The 16,379-nt window shown below is 49.7% G+C and overlaps 1 protein-coding gene and 2 long non-coding RNA genes across 4 annotated transcripts; all 3 read right to left on the minus strand.

The window, feature by feature from the left end:
• Nucleotides 1-401: 401 nt before the first annotated feature.
• ISG15 (ISG15 ubiquitin like modifier) lies at nt 402-1,557 on the minus strand. Its single transcript, XM_060626352.3, has 2 exons — nt 1,425-1,557; nt 402-956 (listed from the first exon to the last, which is right to left on the minus strand). The coding sequence occupies exons 1-2, from the start codon at nt 1,425-1,427 to the stop codon at nt 486-488; spliced, it is 474 nt and encodes a 157-aa protein (XP_060482335.1). The 5' UTR covers nt 1,428-1,557; the 3' UTR covers nt 402-485.
• Nucleotides 1,558-6,660: 5,103 nt separating this feature from the next.
• LOC132677373 (uncharacterized) lies at nt 6,661-12,112 on the minus strand. Its single transcript, XR_009609282.3, has 2 exons — nt 11,118-12,112; nt 6,661-10,935 (listed from the first exon to the last, which is right to left on the minus strand). It is a non-coding gene; the product is annotated as an uncharacterized LOC132677373 (long non-coding RNA).
• A 976-nt stretch (nt 12,113-13,088) lies between these two features.
• Nucleotides 13,089-16,303, minus strand: LOC132674662 (uncharacterized). Of its 2 annotated transcripts, XR_013557740.2 has the most exons (4): nt 16,049-16,303; nt 15,374-15,436; nt 14,080-14,140; nt 13,089-13,610 (listed from the first exon to the last, which is right to left on the minus strand). It is a non-coding gene; the product is annotated as an uncharacterized LOC132674662 (long non-coding RNA). The 2 variants fall into 2 exon arrangements; XR_009608580.3 differs by having other exon boundaries at nt 15,374-16,303.
• Between the last annotated feature and the right edge of the window lie 76 nt (nt 16,304-16,379).

A 16,379-nucleotide genomic window follows, 5' to 3' on the forward strand; every position in this document is an offset into this window, starting at 1 on the left:
GGTGCTGGTCCTAGTAAGAACCTGACCACACCTTTCCCTCCCTGTACTGTCTGCTGACCCAGATGTGGGGGATGGGAATCAGTTATGCAGGGGCTGACTGAGGCTCAGCCTGGAGGTAGGGGTGCGCGCCAACAGATATGTTTCTTCTTTCTCTAGAATTTAATTTCTCAAAGGTGAGGGGACATCTTCAGTTTCTCCGAGGAGTGGCTGGGAGTGGGTCACTATTTTGATCTCATTAGACTTGTGCCTTAACTTACTTGGCAAATGCAGCCTAGTGACCACCCGGTGACCCTGGGTCTCCTTATCCCACTTCCTCCTCTGCCCCTCCCCCAGCCTCATCAGTAGAGGTGCAGAAGCGAGGGGTGCTGGGGGAAGGAGGAGGGCAGAAACGGAAGGAGACGTTTAATTTTGCGTCAACTTTTATTACCCACACTTGGTCAGGGACTTGGGTGGGCAGCCCTCCGCGCTGCTGCCCTGGTCCTGCCTCACCCACCCCGCAGGCGCAAATTCATGATCAGAGTGCACTGGGGTGTGAGTTCATACTCCCCAAGCCGGTGCTGGTCCTCCATGGGCTTCCCCTCGAAGGTCAGCCAGAACAGGTCGGCCTGCACATGCTCCTGCCGGCATATCTGCTGCTTGAGCTCAGCCACCGTCTGCGTCAGCCAGACCTCGTAGGCAATGGTGCGACCCTTGTGGTTCCTCACCAGGATGCTCAGGGGGTCCTTGCAGCTCTGCACCACCAGCAGGACCGTGCTGCCGGGGCTCAGGCCCTGGCTGAGGAGGGGAATCCCATCGCGCAGCACTGTGCCGCCAGGGTGGGTGGCCAGTCTCTGCTGGAATGCGGGCACGCCAGTTTTCTGGGCGATCTGCTGCTTCAGCTCCGACGCCAGCATGTTGTCTCTCAGGGGCACCAGGAACTCGTCACCCCCCAGCATTTTCACCTTCAGGTCCCCGCCCTGTGGACATCACACAGACTTACAGACCCTGGCATCAGTCCTGGAGCCACTGCATGCATGGCATTGGCCACAGGGCAAGCTCCTAGGGGCTGGGGATGCTGCTCTCCTCCTCACCCACCAGGAAAGGGACCCCAGGTGCTGGAGGCGAGCAAGGAGCATTTCCAGAAGAAAGGCAGCCACTCGCAACCATCCCCTCACCTCCCTTAACCCACGAAGATGCCCCTCTGTGCCAATGCCCAGGGATCTCGGGGTTAAACGCTGGGCAAAACACACTTTCCAAGACTCAGACCCTGGCGTCAGAAGGAGCTCTGTCCACTACCCCGCACGATTAGGGACCTGAGGGAGCTCTGAGCACCTCCACTTGCCTGGCACACAGTGAGTGCTCCACCCCTGGGAGACCCCAGCGATGAAATGGGAAAATCGACTGGTACAGAGCCCACCTGCCCCCACCCGGCAAACCCCCCTCACCATGGCTGTAGGCTCTGGCACCAGGTCCTCCACAGGCACAGTCGAGGAGGCTGCCTCTCAGCTTCCAGCTCCCCTGCGGCTCAGCCCTTTTATGAACCTGAGCTGTGCACGTCAGGGGGCAGTGTCGGGAAGAGAGCCTCACCAGTGGCTGAATTCAGCTTCAGTTTCAGTTTCCTTTTCCCAAGGTGTGCCCCGTGAGTGACAAAAACAAAACAGAATGACAAGGGTAAAAGCCGGGACTATCCACTTGCCCCAGCACTCAGGACCCTGCCCCTGTGTGCATTCAGAAACCCCCTAAATGTCCATCACTTCAGGTCCTTTACAAGATGCACAGAAGTCGCAATAACACGAGCTAACGATTAGAACTTTCACTTTCCATTTACCAATTTGCAAAATTAGTAAGTACGGAACACATTGCCACATTTGATTCAGAAATAACAAAAGAGTGGCAATCCAAACTACCCAGAGATAATCACCATTGGTTTCGGACAATGTTTCCTCAGATAGTTTTTTTTGTTTTGTTTTGTTTTGTTTTGTTTTGTTTTTTTAAATGAAAGAGATGTATCTCTTATTTTCTATAAAAACGAACTAATGGTCACTATCCAGAAGGTGAAAAGATTGTTCTCAAAATGGAAGAAAATGTTTGGAAATCATATGTCAGATAAGGGTCTAGTGTCCATAATATATAAAGAATTCTTATAACTCAACCATAAAAAGATAAGCAACTCAATTAAAAATTGGACAAATGTTTGAATAGATATTTCTCTGTAGAATATATAAATGGCCAAAACCACATGAAAACCTGCTCAACTTCATTAGCCATTAGGGAAAAGCCATTAGGGAGATTCAAATCAAAATCACAATGAGATGTTATGTCATACCCATTATCATAGCATAACTATAATAATAATAATATATTAGTATAACATAATAATAATTCAAAAAGAACAATAGGAAGTGTTGAGGAGCATGTAGAGAAATTGGAACCATCATATTATTGCTGATGGAATATAAAATGGCCCAGCCACTGTGGAAAACAGTGTAGTCACTCCTCAAAAAGTTAAACAGGAGTTTCATATGACCCAGCAATTCCATTCCTAGGTATATGCCCAAAAGAATTGAACACAGGTGTTCAAACAAATATTGTAACCAAATGTTCATAGCACCACTATTTACAATAGACAAAAGGTAGAAACTGTGGGAACAACCAAATCCATCAACAGATGGATGCAGAAATAAAACACGATACACCCTTACAATAGAATGTTACTGAACCATAAAAAGGAATAAAGTACTGATAACTGCTACAACACGGATGAACCTTGAAAACATTATGCTAAGTGAAAGAAGACAGATACAAAAGGCCACGTATTATATGATTCTATTTATATGAAATACCCACAATAAGCAAATCCATAGGGCCCAGTAGGGATTTCCAGGCATTGGATGAGAGCAGTAACAGGGAGTGATTGCTTTATGGATATGAGGCCTCTTTTGGGGGTGATAAAATGTTTTGGAACTAGGTAGAGGTAATGGTTGCACAACGTTGTAAATATACTGACACTAAATTATACACTTTAAAATGGATACATTTTTGTTACGTGAATTTCACCTCAGAAAAACAAAGCTAAAAACACACATTGGGACACTTGGGTGGCTCAGTCTGTTAAGCTTCCCACTCGGCTCCGGTCATGATCTCAGGGTTTGTGAGTTCGAGCGCTTCGACAGGCTCTGTGCTGACAGGCTCTCTGCCCCTCCCCCGCTCACGCTGTGTCTCACTCTGTCTCTCAAAAATAAATAAATGTAAAAAAAAAAAAAAAAAAGAAAGAAATCAGAAGATATCAATACCGTGTTTAACAATGGTCATTTGGGGGAGATGGGGGAGATTTTCACATTCTGTATTCTTTATCTCAATAAACATTTGTGGTTTTCTTTTTACAATACCAATATTACTTATGCGAGGAATGAGTCAAGATATAAACTTAAAATAATAAAAAGAAGAAAACTTAAACCCCTCTGGTTTTTGTGTGTTCACGATTTTGGAGTCCTATGAGATTTGGGAGGTGGGTGGTGAAAATGGGGAAATGAGATGGGAAAGATTTATATTCACAACATTTATTTTTCCACTCTTTTACTTTTTTTATTTCAAAAATTATTTACTTTCTTATTTACCTAAATTTTATTTATTTTGAGCTAACTTACGCCTGCTATATGCTATTTGTATTAGCAAAAATTTGGGAACAACCTAAATATTCAACAATATGGGATTGATTAAATTCCCCTCTATACTATAATGGATTCATTATGCTATGGGAAACACATGTAGCCATTAAAAATTGTTTTGCATAAAAGTATCTATTAATATGGAAAAATGTTTATGATATACTATTTGAATGAAGCAGGTTACAAAATGGTGAGAGTAGGATGTGTTAACTTTTTTTTAATTCCCTTTTCCTTATTCCTTAAAATATATTTTTAAATTTTTTAAATGTTTATTTATTTTTGAGAGAGACAGAGAGACAGAGCACGAGCGGGGGAGGGGCAGAGAGAGAAGGAGGCACAGAATCCAAGCAGGCTCCAGGCTCTGAGCAAGTGTCAGCACAGAGCCTGATGCGGGGCTCGAACCCACGACTGTGAAATCACAGCCTGAGCAGACGTCAGACGCTCAACCAACTGAACCACCCAGGTGCCCCAATGTCTTCTGATTTCTTAATACTGACATAATGGCACTAGACTCTTCGTTTTCTTTTAGTTACTTCATCCCATTGTTGGGAAGCAGTTGTCTTCCTGCTTTTGATAGGAGGAACTAAATGCAAAGTCATTAAGGAAACAAACTGACATAACCTGTCTCAGTTCCTGGGGCTGTCATAACAAACTGCCACAGACTGGGGGGCTTGAAACAATGGCAAGAAGTCTGAAATCCAGGGGGACTAAATGACCAGTATTGTCAGGCTGGTTAAAAATAACCTAATTTTGGGGCGCCTGGGTGGCGCAGTCGGTTAAGCGTCCGACTTCAGCCAGGTCACGATCTCGCGGTCCGTGAGTTCGAGCCCCGCGTCAGGCTCTGGGCTGATGGCTCGGAGCCTGGAGCCTGTTTCCGATTCTGTGTCTCCCTCTCTCTCTGCCCCTCCCCCGTTCATGCTCTGTCTCTCTCTGTCCCAAAAATAAATAAAAAACGTTGAAAAAAAAAAATTTAAAAAAAAAAAAAATAAATAACCTAATTTTATGTAGCTTACAGAAGACAGGAATCACCTGAAACATAAGGATACAAGAAATTTGAAAGTAGAAGGATGGGAAGAAACATACCACATGACTATTAACTAAAATGAAGCAGTTGTAGCCGTATTAACAATTTTATTAACATATCAACAAAGAAACTTTATATGCAAAGTGTCACAGAGATACAGAAGGTAACAATAAAAGCTTGAGTTCACTGGTAAAAGAAAATAACTGTAAACTTGTATGCACCTAATAATATGGCCACAAATATATAAGTTCTAGTCTCAAACATTAATATTCTACTTATGAAATTATAACGGTCACTTATAAGGGGACCTTTAGTTAATATTTTGTCTCATTTACAAACTAACTTAAACTTCCTTAAACCTTTAAAACTTTTCAAGTCATTTAACATACTTGATTTTATTTTTAAACCCTTCACTATCTAAAAACTGCAACAATAAAAAAACCTTTCCAAGAATGTCCACAGTTCTTATCTCATAGAGGTTTTAGTCTCACAGCCCAGACTCTTCTATTAGTTGCAAATCTACCACCTTTACCTTTTATTTATTTATTTATTTATTTATTTATTTATTTATTTATTTATTTATTTTACATCCAAGCTAGCATATAGTGCCACAATGATTTCAGGAGTAGATTCCTTAATGCCCCTTACCAATTTACTCCATCCCCCCTCCCACAACCCCTCCAGTAACCCTCTGTTTGTTCTCCATATTTAAGAGTCTCTTACATTTTGTCCCCCTCCCTGTTTTTATATTATTTTTGCTTCTCTTCCCTTATGTTCATGTGTTTTGTCTCTTAAAGTCCTCATATGAGTGAAGTCATATGGTATTTGTCTTTCTCTAATTTCACTTAGCATAATACCCTCTAGTTCCATCCATGTAGTTGCAAATGGCAAGATTGTATTCTTTTTGATTGCCGAGTAATACTCCATTGTATATATATCCCACATCTTCTTTATCCATTCATCCATCGATGGACATTTGGGCTCTTTCCATACTTTGGCTATTGTCGATAGTGCTGCTATAAACATTGGGGTGCATGTGTCCCTTCGAAACAGCATACCTGTATCCCTCGGATAAATACCTAGTAGTGCAATTGCTGGTCGTAGGGTAGTTCTATTTTTAATTTTTGAGGAACCTCCATACTGTTTTCCAGAGCGGCTGCACCAGCTTGCATTCCCACCAACAACGCAAAAGAGATCTTCTTTCTCTGCATCCTCGCCAACATCCGCTGTTGCCTGAGTTATTAATGTTAGCCTTTCTGACAGGTGTGAGGTGGTATCTCATTGTGGTTTTGATTTGTATTTCCCTGGTGATGAGTGATGCTGAGCATTTTTTCATGTGTCGGTTGGCCATCTGGATGTCTTCTTTGGAGAAGTGTCTATTCATGTCTTTTGCCCATTTCTTCACTGGATTATTTGTTTTTTGGGTGTTGAGTTTGATAAGTTCTTATAGATTTTGGATACTAACCCTTTATCTGATATGTGATTTGGAAATATCTTCTCCCATTCTGTCGGTTGCCTTTTAGTTTTGTTGTTTCCTTCACTGTGCAGCGCTTTGTAGATTTTATTTTGATGAGGTCCCAGTAGTTCATTTTTGCTTTTGTTTCCCTTGCCTCCAGGGACATGTTGAATAAGAAGTTGCTGTGGCCAAGGTCAAAAGGGTCTTTGCCTGCTTTCTCCTCGAGGATTTTGATGGCTTCCTGTCTTACATTTAGGCCTTTTCATCCATTTTGAGTTTATTTTTGAGTTTACCTTTTTTTTTTTTTTTTTTTTTTAATTTTTTTTTTTCAACGTTTATTTTATTTTTGGGACAGAGAGAGACAGAGCATGAACGGGGGAGGGACAGAGAGAGAGGGAGACACAGAATCGGAAACAGGCTCCAGGCTCCGAGCCATCAGCCCAGAGCCCGACGCGGGGCTCAAACTCACGGACCGTGAGATCGTGACCTGGCTGAAGTCGGACGCTTAACCGACTGCGCCACCCAGGCGCCCCTTGAGTTTACCTTTTAATGAGACACAACAATCTTTGCTCTCATTCAGATCTGATTCCTTTCCCCTACCTTTCCACCTGGCCAACCACTGCTCCCTGAGACGATCATCCTGGATGACGTCTGATTAGCTAAGGGCCTTTGGTCACAGCTCGAAGGTCATGCACTGTGGAATGATGAGGGTGGGCTGCCCCCACAGACCTCCTGATAGACAGATGTTGGAAGCCCAGGCACACCATGACTTGCTGAGAAAGTGGCACAGAGCTTGTTGGTCACCGTGGCTGACCAGGAAAAGTGTTGCCAGAGACACTGGGTGGGCCAAATTTCCACTTATTGTTGAAGTCTAATTAGTTGTAAATATCTGCTGGCTGAGCTCATTAAATAGGCAGCCCCTCCTTTCCGTGCTCTGAGGGAAAAGTGCCACTCTGTTTCTCCACCCAGCACTAGGAAGGCCGAGGATCCCCTGACCTGGGCCACAACCTCACTGTCCTGGACCCCATCCCTTCTCATGCAAGAGCCTCACCACCCACTCGGTGGACACATCCCTCTCCTAGCCACAGCTCCTTGTAATGGGTGTCTAGGGAAAACAGGACTCAGTGGAGGACAGAGAGTGGAAATAAAGCTGCTATCCCCACACTGACCAGCTATCCTAGAGGGACACTCAAACAGCCCCATGTCCGGTTCTCCTCCAAACAGATTCTGGGATAGGGGTGGTCGGTCCTCAGGGAAGTCAAGAGATAGTCTGCAGATGAGAAAGATTCCTTTTGCTACAGGGATGGCCTATGGGGGGTGGGGGTGGGGGAAGAGAAGTAGAAGGCAGACCTGAGATGCAGGGGTTGTGCTAACCTGGGGAGGCAGTGACTTGGAGCCGTGGTATGGGAGGAACAAGGTGGGGGGCACTGGACTTAGTTCAAACCCACAGGAGCTGGTGAGGGCAAGGAAGAAGCACACCTGCACTCTGCCCCACATGGCCCCAAGATCCAGACACACCCTGTAATCCTATGTGGCCACCTGTGTGCTAGGGACAAGTCTCCTGAGTTCTGGACCACATGAAAACAAGGCCTGGAGTCTGCAGTGTGGAGACCCAGGGCCCGCTGTGCTGGAGGTACCGTCAAGGGGAGGAGGGGCTTGGATTGTGCCCAACCAGGCTCCCTAATGTCCCTGGCCACTAAATGACACTTTCATCCCTTCACCCCAGACCCAGCAGGGAAACAGCAGGCACCTGACCAACCCAAGGCTGATGGCGAAGGACACAAAACAGAAAATCCAATGGGATGCATCTGTGGGCCCGACCTGTTCCGCACACGCTTTCGATGGAAGAGGAAGAGGTGGGAGGGGGAAGAGAAGGAAGGATCAGCCATCGTATCCTCCCTCTCCGCAGAATTCGCCTCAGGAGACAAAGCCCTGATACCCCAAGAAGTCTAGCCCTTGCCCTGAGCCACACCACACAATCCTTCACTCTACCTGGTTGGGATCTGGGCCTTGGGGCCAAAGTGGGGAGGAGGAGACTCAGGTGGGATGGTTGGGGGAGAGGCCACCAGTTCTTAGTGTTAAGAAAATTATCCTCAACTTGGAAATCAGGCACAAGGATCCTTCCTATCCTTGAAGGTCTCTCTGGAGGTGCCTTTGCTGATATCCTTGAAGTTACAAGTTAATACGGTGTAGACATCCGTCCCACCAGACACAGGGGACATCAATCCCGGAGAAACACAGTCTTGCCGCCCCATGTGACATCTGCCAGTGTTGTACTGACCTGTACTCCTCCCTCAAAGCCTCTTGGAACCTGTTGGTTTCCTCTTTGGTGAGCTAAACAGACACTGGACATGGGCTCGCTCTGCATTTGCATGGGAGTCGTGTTTGCCTTTTGGGATTTTTTTGCCTTGAAAATCATATTTTGACATCAGATATCGTAAGGTATCCCTCCATTGCTCAGATGCCAGTGGAACGGTCACCACACTGATTTTGGGAAAAGACGGTATCATTGCCTGGATGTTGGGAGATACCACCTCTGTCACTCATTCATTTGGCCAACACGTCTTTACAGAGTACAAGGCTACATGCCAGGTACTACCCTGGACAAGATGGAGCTCACGTTCTAGTGTGGTGGACAGACATCACACGGGATGGGGAGGTGCAGATGGCACACGTTGTTGACAGGGATAAGCAGGAAGGAGAAAGGGCAGGAAAGGGGGGAGTGTAAGTCCTGAAGTGGGGGAGGCAGAGAGGAGATACCAAAGTGGCCTTTGAGTAAACACCTCAGGGAGGGAAGAGCTTCCCAGGCAGAGACACAGATGCTGCAAAGGCCCTGAGGCAGGAGTGTGTCTGCACATGAGCGAGGCGGTGAGGCTGGAGAGTGGATGCAGAGAAGTAGGGCATGTGGATGGCCACTGAACACACCAGGCTTTCACCATGGAGGGTCCTGGCCTGATTCCACTCAGGCCTGACAAGATCATCAGGACGGCTGCATGAAGTGAAAGACCTTGGGTCAGGAAGGGAGCTGGAGACCAATCAGGAGATTCTGTGAAAATCCAGGCGAAAGGTGAGGTGACACAGTCAGTGGCAGGAGAGCAAATGGCCAGAAGTGGCGTTCGGATATATCAGGGAGCTAGAGCTGCAGTAGGGCCTGATGGGCCAGCGTGGGGAGTGGACTCCCAGTGTTAAGCGTGACGGCAGAATGCTGGTCTGAGAATTCCAAGAAAGGTCCGACGCAGAGGAGGCAGGGAGCCTCAGTCAGGCCCAATCACCAGGCAGAGACACTGCCCGCCCCGGTTGTCTAAACAGAGAAATCAGTGTAAAGACTTATTCAGAAGGCATCAGAAGCCTGAGGCTACACAGGAGAACATGAAGACACCTGCTAGTCAGTGCAGGGGAGAGGCTGGGCCGGAGAGAAGAGGCTGGGGCTGTGCAGGGCAGAGGCAGGTCAAAAGTAGTCCAGAGGGAGGTTGACCTCCTCACCTGTGCCCCTGTGGTCAGGGCCTCCTAGTGGGTGGGAACTCCAGGTTGGGTGTGAAACTAAGAGCATCAGTCAAAATCCAACACCATAGGACACTATCAGGAACTTGGTTATGGGCATGTTGCGGTCGAAATGCCTATTAGACTTAAAATCAGGTAAAGGATACAGCCTGGGGTTCATGGGTAAGCCCAGGCTGTGGATACCAATTGGAGTGCTACCAGCAGGAGCCTCAGTGAGGTGTGCAAGGGAGTGGGGACACACAGAGAGAGTGAGGACTCATGGAGAAATCAGAAAGGCAGAAGGAGTGGCAGTGAGGCAGGAGGGCAATCAGGGGTTGACAGGTCTAAGAAGCAGTGAGGGATGTGTAGGCACCTCGTCACTACTAGATCAGCCACAGGGACATCCTGGTGACCTTGGTGAGCTTGGTGTCCATAGAGTCTTGGCAGACCGGGAGAGAGTTGGAGAGAAGGGAGGAGAGGAAATGGGTTCACGAGGTAGGTGGTCGCTCTGGGACCTTTGCCACAGAGCAGCAGCGGTAGATGGAAAGTGAGGTGGGGACCTGATAAGTTGATGCCGTGTGTGCTTTTCTAACCCTGAACAGCAAAATGGGAATGAATGCACAGGGAGAGGGATTGAGGGTGCAGAGAGAGGGGATGGTGCCAGGTACCAGCCTCGTGCGGGAAGCACCAGTACACGCAGAGCACGGGGCTCAACCAAAGGACGTGTGATCTGCAGGCCTGTGTGTCCTCAGCTCCATATCAGATGAGAGCAGGACAGGGCGGAGGCACTGTGGGAGAGAGACCAAAAGTGTGCTAGAGCTGTTCAGGAGCACGCTGGGGAGGGGCCAGGAAACGTAAGACGCCTGGGCAGCATCAGAGCCACGAGAGGCCCGTGGTCCAGAGTGTAAGGCAAGGCTGATCAGTGGCTCGGGGCCTCTCTGGCCACATGCAGCTACAGGATGTCAGAAGATTGACGTGACTGATAGAGAAACACGGCCACGGCATCTCACTCTTGAATCTGGCTGGCCTCGTGACCTGCTTCAGCTGATGAAATGTTGGCAGAAGTTTCACCGTGTGAGTTCTGTAGCCCAGGCCTCAAGAGACCCTGAGTTTCCGCTTCATCCTTCTGAAATGTTGGCCAAGCCACGTGAGGAAACTGGTCCGGCTTGGGCAGGATGGGGCCACGGGGCAGAGCGCCAGAAGCCCGGTGACCACAACCCCACGTGTCCATACATAGTGCCACTTGTATCCCCGCAGCCTAGCTGACCCTCAGCTGACAGCATGAGTGGGGCCCTGGGGAAGCCACCAGCACCGCCCAGATCCACCAACTGTGAGAAGGAACAAAGACACAAAGATAGCTGGGATTTAACATGGGTTATGGTTTGGCCAAGTGAATACGATGAAGCAGGAGGAGGGGGGTAGGGTTAGGGAGCAGGCACAGTGGCTGATCTGGAGAGTCTCTCTTGATACAGAGGAGGGAAAGGCCATCAGGGGGTGAGAAAGTACTAACCTGGGTCTTATCCAAGGACCGCAGATCTCGGCGGGGCTAAAGGGGAGTGGAGGGCATGAGCTGCAAGGTCGGGAACTCGTCAGAGAATGTGGGCCTTGAGGTTAGACTGTGGAGAGGCTGCGGTTGTGAGAAGGACCCTGGCCAGGGGAGCGAGTGGCCAGCTGGGAAGGTGACAGGACTGCTGAAGGGGAGGATGTACAGAAGGTTGGAGAATCCCCTGTGGATTCGGAGATCACCAGGAACTATGACAGGAGTGGTTGGGGAAAGTGACAGGGAATCAGGAGTAAAACAGGAAGGATTTTAGGGAAGCCCCCAGGCATGCAGGCAACTCCAACAAGTTAAGATCTGATGATATGAGGTTCAAATCTGGGGCTTTTGTGCTAGGAAAGAGACGGGTCTGGAAGTGCCAAAGAGGAGGCACAAGGAAGCTCACCTCTCACCAGGTGCAGCGGTCCAAGAAGAATGAACAGCAGCACCGGGGGGAGCCAGTGGGCCAGGCAGCGTCCCGTGCAGACAGAGCTCGGAGGGGCTTCTGTCACCTCCCAAATGTAGAGAGGTGTCGGTGCTCAGATTTGGGTGAAAGCATTGATAACACCCTGACCACTCAGCGGGTACTGGGGGTCAGTGCTGTCACTCAGCGGGTGCTGGGGGGCGGTGCTGTCATTCAGCGGGTGCTGGGGGGAAGTATTTGGGAGCTGAGGGAAGGTGTGTCAGTTCCAGGTCCTGTAAGGGACGAAGATGCCCCTCTGGCCACAGAAGATGAGGGTCGTCCTGGAATGTCAAACAGCGTCCGCGGCCTGTGCTCCTGGCCTCTGCCTGGGTCCTGGGCATTATGCTTCCCTCACCTCTATCTTGCATCCTGGATCCCATCAGCCCTGGCCTCTGTCACTTTACAATTCCAGCAAACACCAATAAAAGACTCAGCCCCTAACTCCCACCTTGCAGGAGAGAAACTGCAACAGTTCCAGCCTGGTCACTGGACAGCTCTGGTCCCAGCTGCCCGAGCCAATGGGCTGCCGTCTCTTGGCAGGAGAAGAGGGTACACGGGGCGGGGGGGGGGGGGGGGGGGGGGACAGGGGCAGGTGGTGGGTCTGTGGTGTCTCTGATGTTCTGGAATCCATGCGCCCGAGGAATGTGAGGGGCAGGGTGTAAATACAGTTGTTAACCCCATGTCAAAATTTGTGGTGGAGGGGGATGGGGGCTGTTTACCGGTAGACAGCACTTCACAGGCCCTCAAGGGACATTGGCTGAATACCGTCATGTGGAATGCTCACAGTGGCCTATGTGAGACCTCCTGCCCACAAGGCTGGAGTCCCAGGTCTGGCCTAGAAGATACCTCTGTCTTTCCCCACAAACTCCCACACTGACTATCTTGCTTTGCCCCCCCCCCCCCCCCCCACTCCGCACGACCACCAGCGGGCCCCGGCGATGCCCGCTGGACCATCAGCCACCTGGGGCTTGGCCCACTTGGGCCTGGGTACAAAAGACAGACAGCTGACCTTTGATGGCTCCAAGAAGCACCTCATCAGATGGAAAGCCGGGGCTCAAAACCACTGAGCCTCTGTAAGGGTTGGAGGGGCGCCTGGGGGGCTCAGTCAGTTAAGCATCTGACTCTTGGTTTCGGCTCAGACCTTGATCTCACATGAGATCAAGGCCTGCATCGGGCTCTGTGCTGATACAGAGCCTGCTCAGGATTTTCTCTTTCTCTCTCTCTCTCTGTCCCTCTCTCGTGCACGCCTGCGAGCTCTCTCTCACTCTTTCAAAATAAATAAATAAACTTCAAAAAATTAAGAAAGCTGAAGAAAATAGGGAATGAGGACATCGAGGAAGAGGTGGGTGGGAGGAAAGGGCCCCTCTCCCAGGGTCCAGGGCTTGGTCCATCCAGCTATAGGTAGTTCCTATAGGTAGTTCCTACTACCTATTCCTACTACCTATTCCTATAGGTAGTTCCTACTACCGTAGCAAATGATCTCAAGATGTCACAGTAAACAACTGTCCTGTGAATCAAGAATTGGAACAGAGGGGGGCCTGGGGGGCTCAGTCAGGCAAACACCTGACTCCAGCTCAGGTCGTGATGACATGATTCGTGAGTCTGAGCCCCGTAGCAGGCTCTATGCTGCCAGCACAGAGCCTGCTTTGGTTCCTTTGTCCCCCTCTCTCTCTCTGCCCCTCCCCCACTTGCGCTCAGTCGCTCCCTCTCTCTCTCTCTCAAAAACAAATGAACTATTAAAAAAAGTTAAAAACAGTTGGAGCAGAGCACACAGGGTAGCTGGGAAAACATAAAGTGGGTGGCATGGCAACTTCGGGTTAGGGGTTCACTCACGTGTTTGCCGTGAGACGACTGGGCTATTGGCTACAATACCTACGCCAGGCCTTTCCATGGGACCTCTCCTTGCGGGCTTTCCATGGCACCAGTCTGTGCTTCCTTGCAGAGGCAGTCTGAGGGACAATGGCCCAGAGAGACAAGACCATACAGATAGCGGGGGTGCGGCCCTGTGGGAAAGACACAGTGAGGAAAGTGCCGTTGGGAAAGCTCTGGCCTAGAGAGGGCTCCTGGCTGGCTGGGGCTGGGAAGGCCAAGACACAGGCCCCTGGAGACCCTGGGTGGGGGCCTGCTTCCCTCTCTGGCCAGTGTCTGAGGATGAGCCTAGGGCGTGCTCAGAGTGTAGAGAGCACTGTGGGGCACATGATGAAGCTGAGGACAGGCATCCCACTGCCTCAGTCTTCCCTCTGTCCAGTTGTCTCCACCTTCCTGGGCCTCCCCTCTACCCAGTTGTCTCCCCTGCCTGTCTCCCCTCTATCCAATTGTCTCCCCCTGCCTGGGTCTCCCCTCTACCCAGTTGTTTCCCCCTGCCTCGGTCTCCCCTCATCCAGTTGTCTCCCCCTGCCTCAGTCTCCCCTCTGTCCAGTTGTCTCCCACCTGCTCCCCTGGGGAAGTAACAACAAGGTAGCTGACATGTACCCAGTTCTCTCTACGTGCTGTGCGCTTTCAGAATAGGGTCTCATTCATCTTCCCAATAATCCTGGAATAAATAGAAAGATGACCCATTTTACAGGCGAGGACGCAGGTATAGGAAGGTAAGTCAGCCCATCTAACAACTAGTGAGAGAAAGAATGGCCAAAAACGTAGTTCCTCAGGCCTCTCCTTCCAGTCTGAATCCCCTGCCTATCTGGCCTCCACAGGAGGCTAGGGGCCTCCCAGAGCCCACCCACATCTGGTCCTGGAGGCAGCTTCCTCCATCACTCCTGGAAAGAGGAGGAGGCGCCAGTGGCCACCGAGGGCGCCCGAGGGCTTCTGTCCTCTGGAATCCTCATGACCTCCAAGTCCTCGACAGCAAGACTAGTCTGAGCCAGGCCTGTACTGACAGACCAATCTCGCTCCCAGGCTTTTCGTGCTAGCAGGGTGGGGGGGTGGGGTCCCCTTCGGAAGAACCTTGCCTGACCCCAGCAGCTTTCCAATGCCCCCTCCACTCCCACGTGCTCCTCTGAGGCCGGAAAGGGGAATGGGTAGCCTCATCTGGGTGCCCGTATGCGACTGTGTGGTGGGGAGAACTTTAGCTGCCCCCTGCCCCATCCCTGCACCCCAGGCCGACTGTGGGAGGCATCGGTAGAGGGCAGGGGCAATCTTTGCCTGGCACTACACTAGAATCAGCCTCGGAATGGGACGAAGGCCTCTGGATGGGACCCCAAAGTAGGACCCCAGGAATGGGTGTTGGGTCAGGGGGCAGCACCAACAACACTCACTATGGAGACCCATAACAGTGGAGGCAACCCTTTCCGAGCTGCCATTTGGCTCATTGCCTTGCTCAGAAAAGGCCCCTGAGGCTCTCAGATCCTTTCTGGAGCCAGAAGCCTCTGCCCGCCCCTTCCCCTCCTCCCTTGGCCTCTGTGGTCCCTTTCGAATTCTAGGGATGCCACTCCCTCACCCTGGGGCCTTGCAAAGCTGCATTCTCCCCAGAAGATCCCACCTTGACGTGAGGTGAAAAGAAAGATTTCTTCTCTCCCAGCAGCCCACCCATTTCTTTCTATCACTTCCAAAGGAATGATTATTTTGCTTGCCCTGTCATCCACCAGATTAGAAGCCCCAGGATAGGCTTCCCCCACCCCAAGGGCTGGCCAGGCCCACAGTGAGCCCCAGAAATGTCTGTGGGATGGATGGCAACACTGCCATCAGGCCACAGTGGACTGGAGACTCTGAGTACTCGAAAGAGTATAGGCCAGCAATATAATTCAAAATGAAAATAATATCACAGTACCTGGCTGGCTTGGTCAGTAGAGCCTGCGACTCTTGATCTCTGGTTTGTGAGTTTGAGCCTCGCCTTCAGTGTAGAGATTACTTAAATATAAAATCTTAAAAAACCAAAAACCAAACAAAAAACAAAAACCCAAACCAGAACAAAACCCACCAAAAAAGCCCCCAAAATGAAAACAATATGGAACAGGAAGATAAACATAGTCCTGTTTTTCCCACTATATCACTTTGAAATAGCACATTTTTTTTTAAGAGAAAGAGACAATTTTTTTTAAATTTTTTTTTTTAACGTTTATTTATTTTTGAGACAGAGAGAGACAGAGCATGAACGGGGGAGGGTCACAGAGAGAGGGAGACACAGAATCTGAAACAGGCTCCAGGCTCTGAGCTGTCAGCACAGAGCCCGACGCGGGGCTCGAACCCACGGACCGTGAGATCATGACCTGAGCCGAAGTCGGACGCTTAACCGACCGAGCCACCCAGGCGCCCCAAGAGACAATTTTTTAATGTGTTATTTTAGTTTTTGAGAGACAGAAACAGAGACAGAAACAGAGTTTGAGCAGGGAAGGGGCAGAGAGAGAGAGAGAGAGAGAGAGAGAGAGAGAGAGAGAAGAGAATCAGAAGCAGGCTCCAGGCTCTGAGCCATCAGCACAGAGCCCCATGCGGGACTGGAACTCACCAAGGCGAGATCAGGACCTGAGCCGAAGTCAGACGGTCAACTGACTGAGCCCCCAGCACCCCTGAAATAAGCAGACTTTAGTAACTGTTCCTCATTTTTTGTGAGCCCTACTTTGCTGTTGGGTAATCTAGACGAATGTGACATCACCAGCCCCATGACCTCCCCTTGTCTGGGCTATCACCATGTACCTTCACCAGAGATATCACCTCTGATTATCTGGTGGCATCGCCAGCCTGACCAGGTGACATCCTTACATCTTCCTGCGTGACTGGTGACATCCCTCTACCTGCAGCAGCACCCTCATTGGTTCTATGTCACAATTTAAATGTCC

The sequence above is a fragment of the Panthera onca genome, chromosome C1 (assembly GCF_046562875.1).
Source record: "Panthera onca isolate mPanOnc1 chromosome C1, mPanOnc1 haplotype 2, whole genome shotgun sequence".
NCBI lineage: Eukaryota > Metazoa > Chordata > Mammalia > Carnivora > Felidae > Panthera > Panthera onca.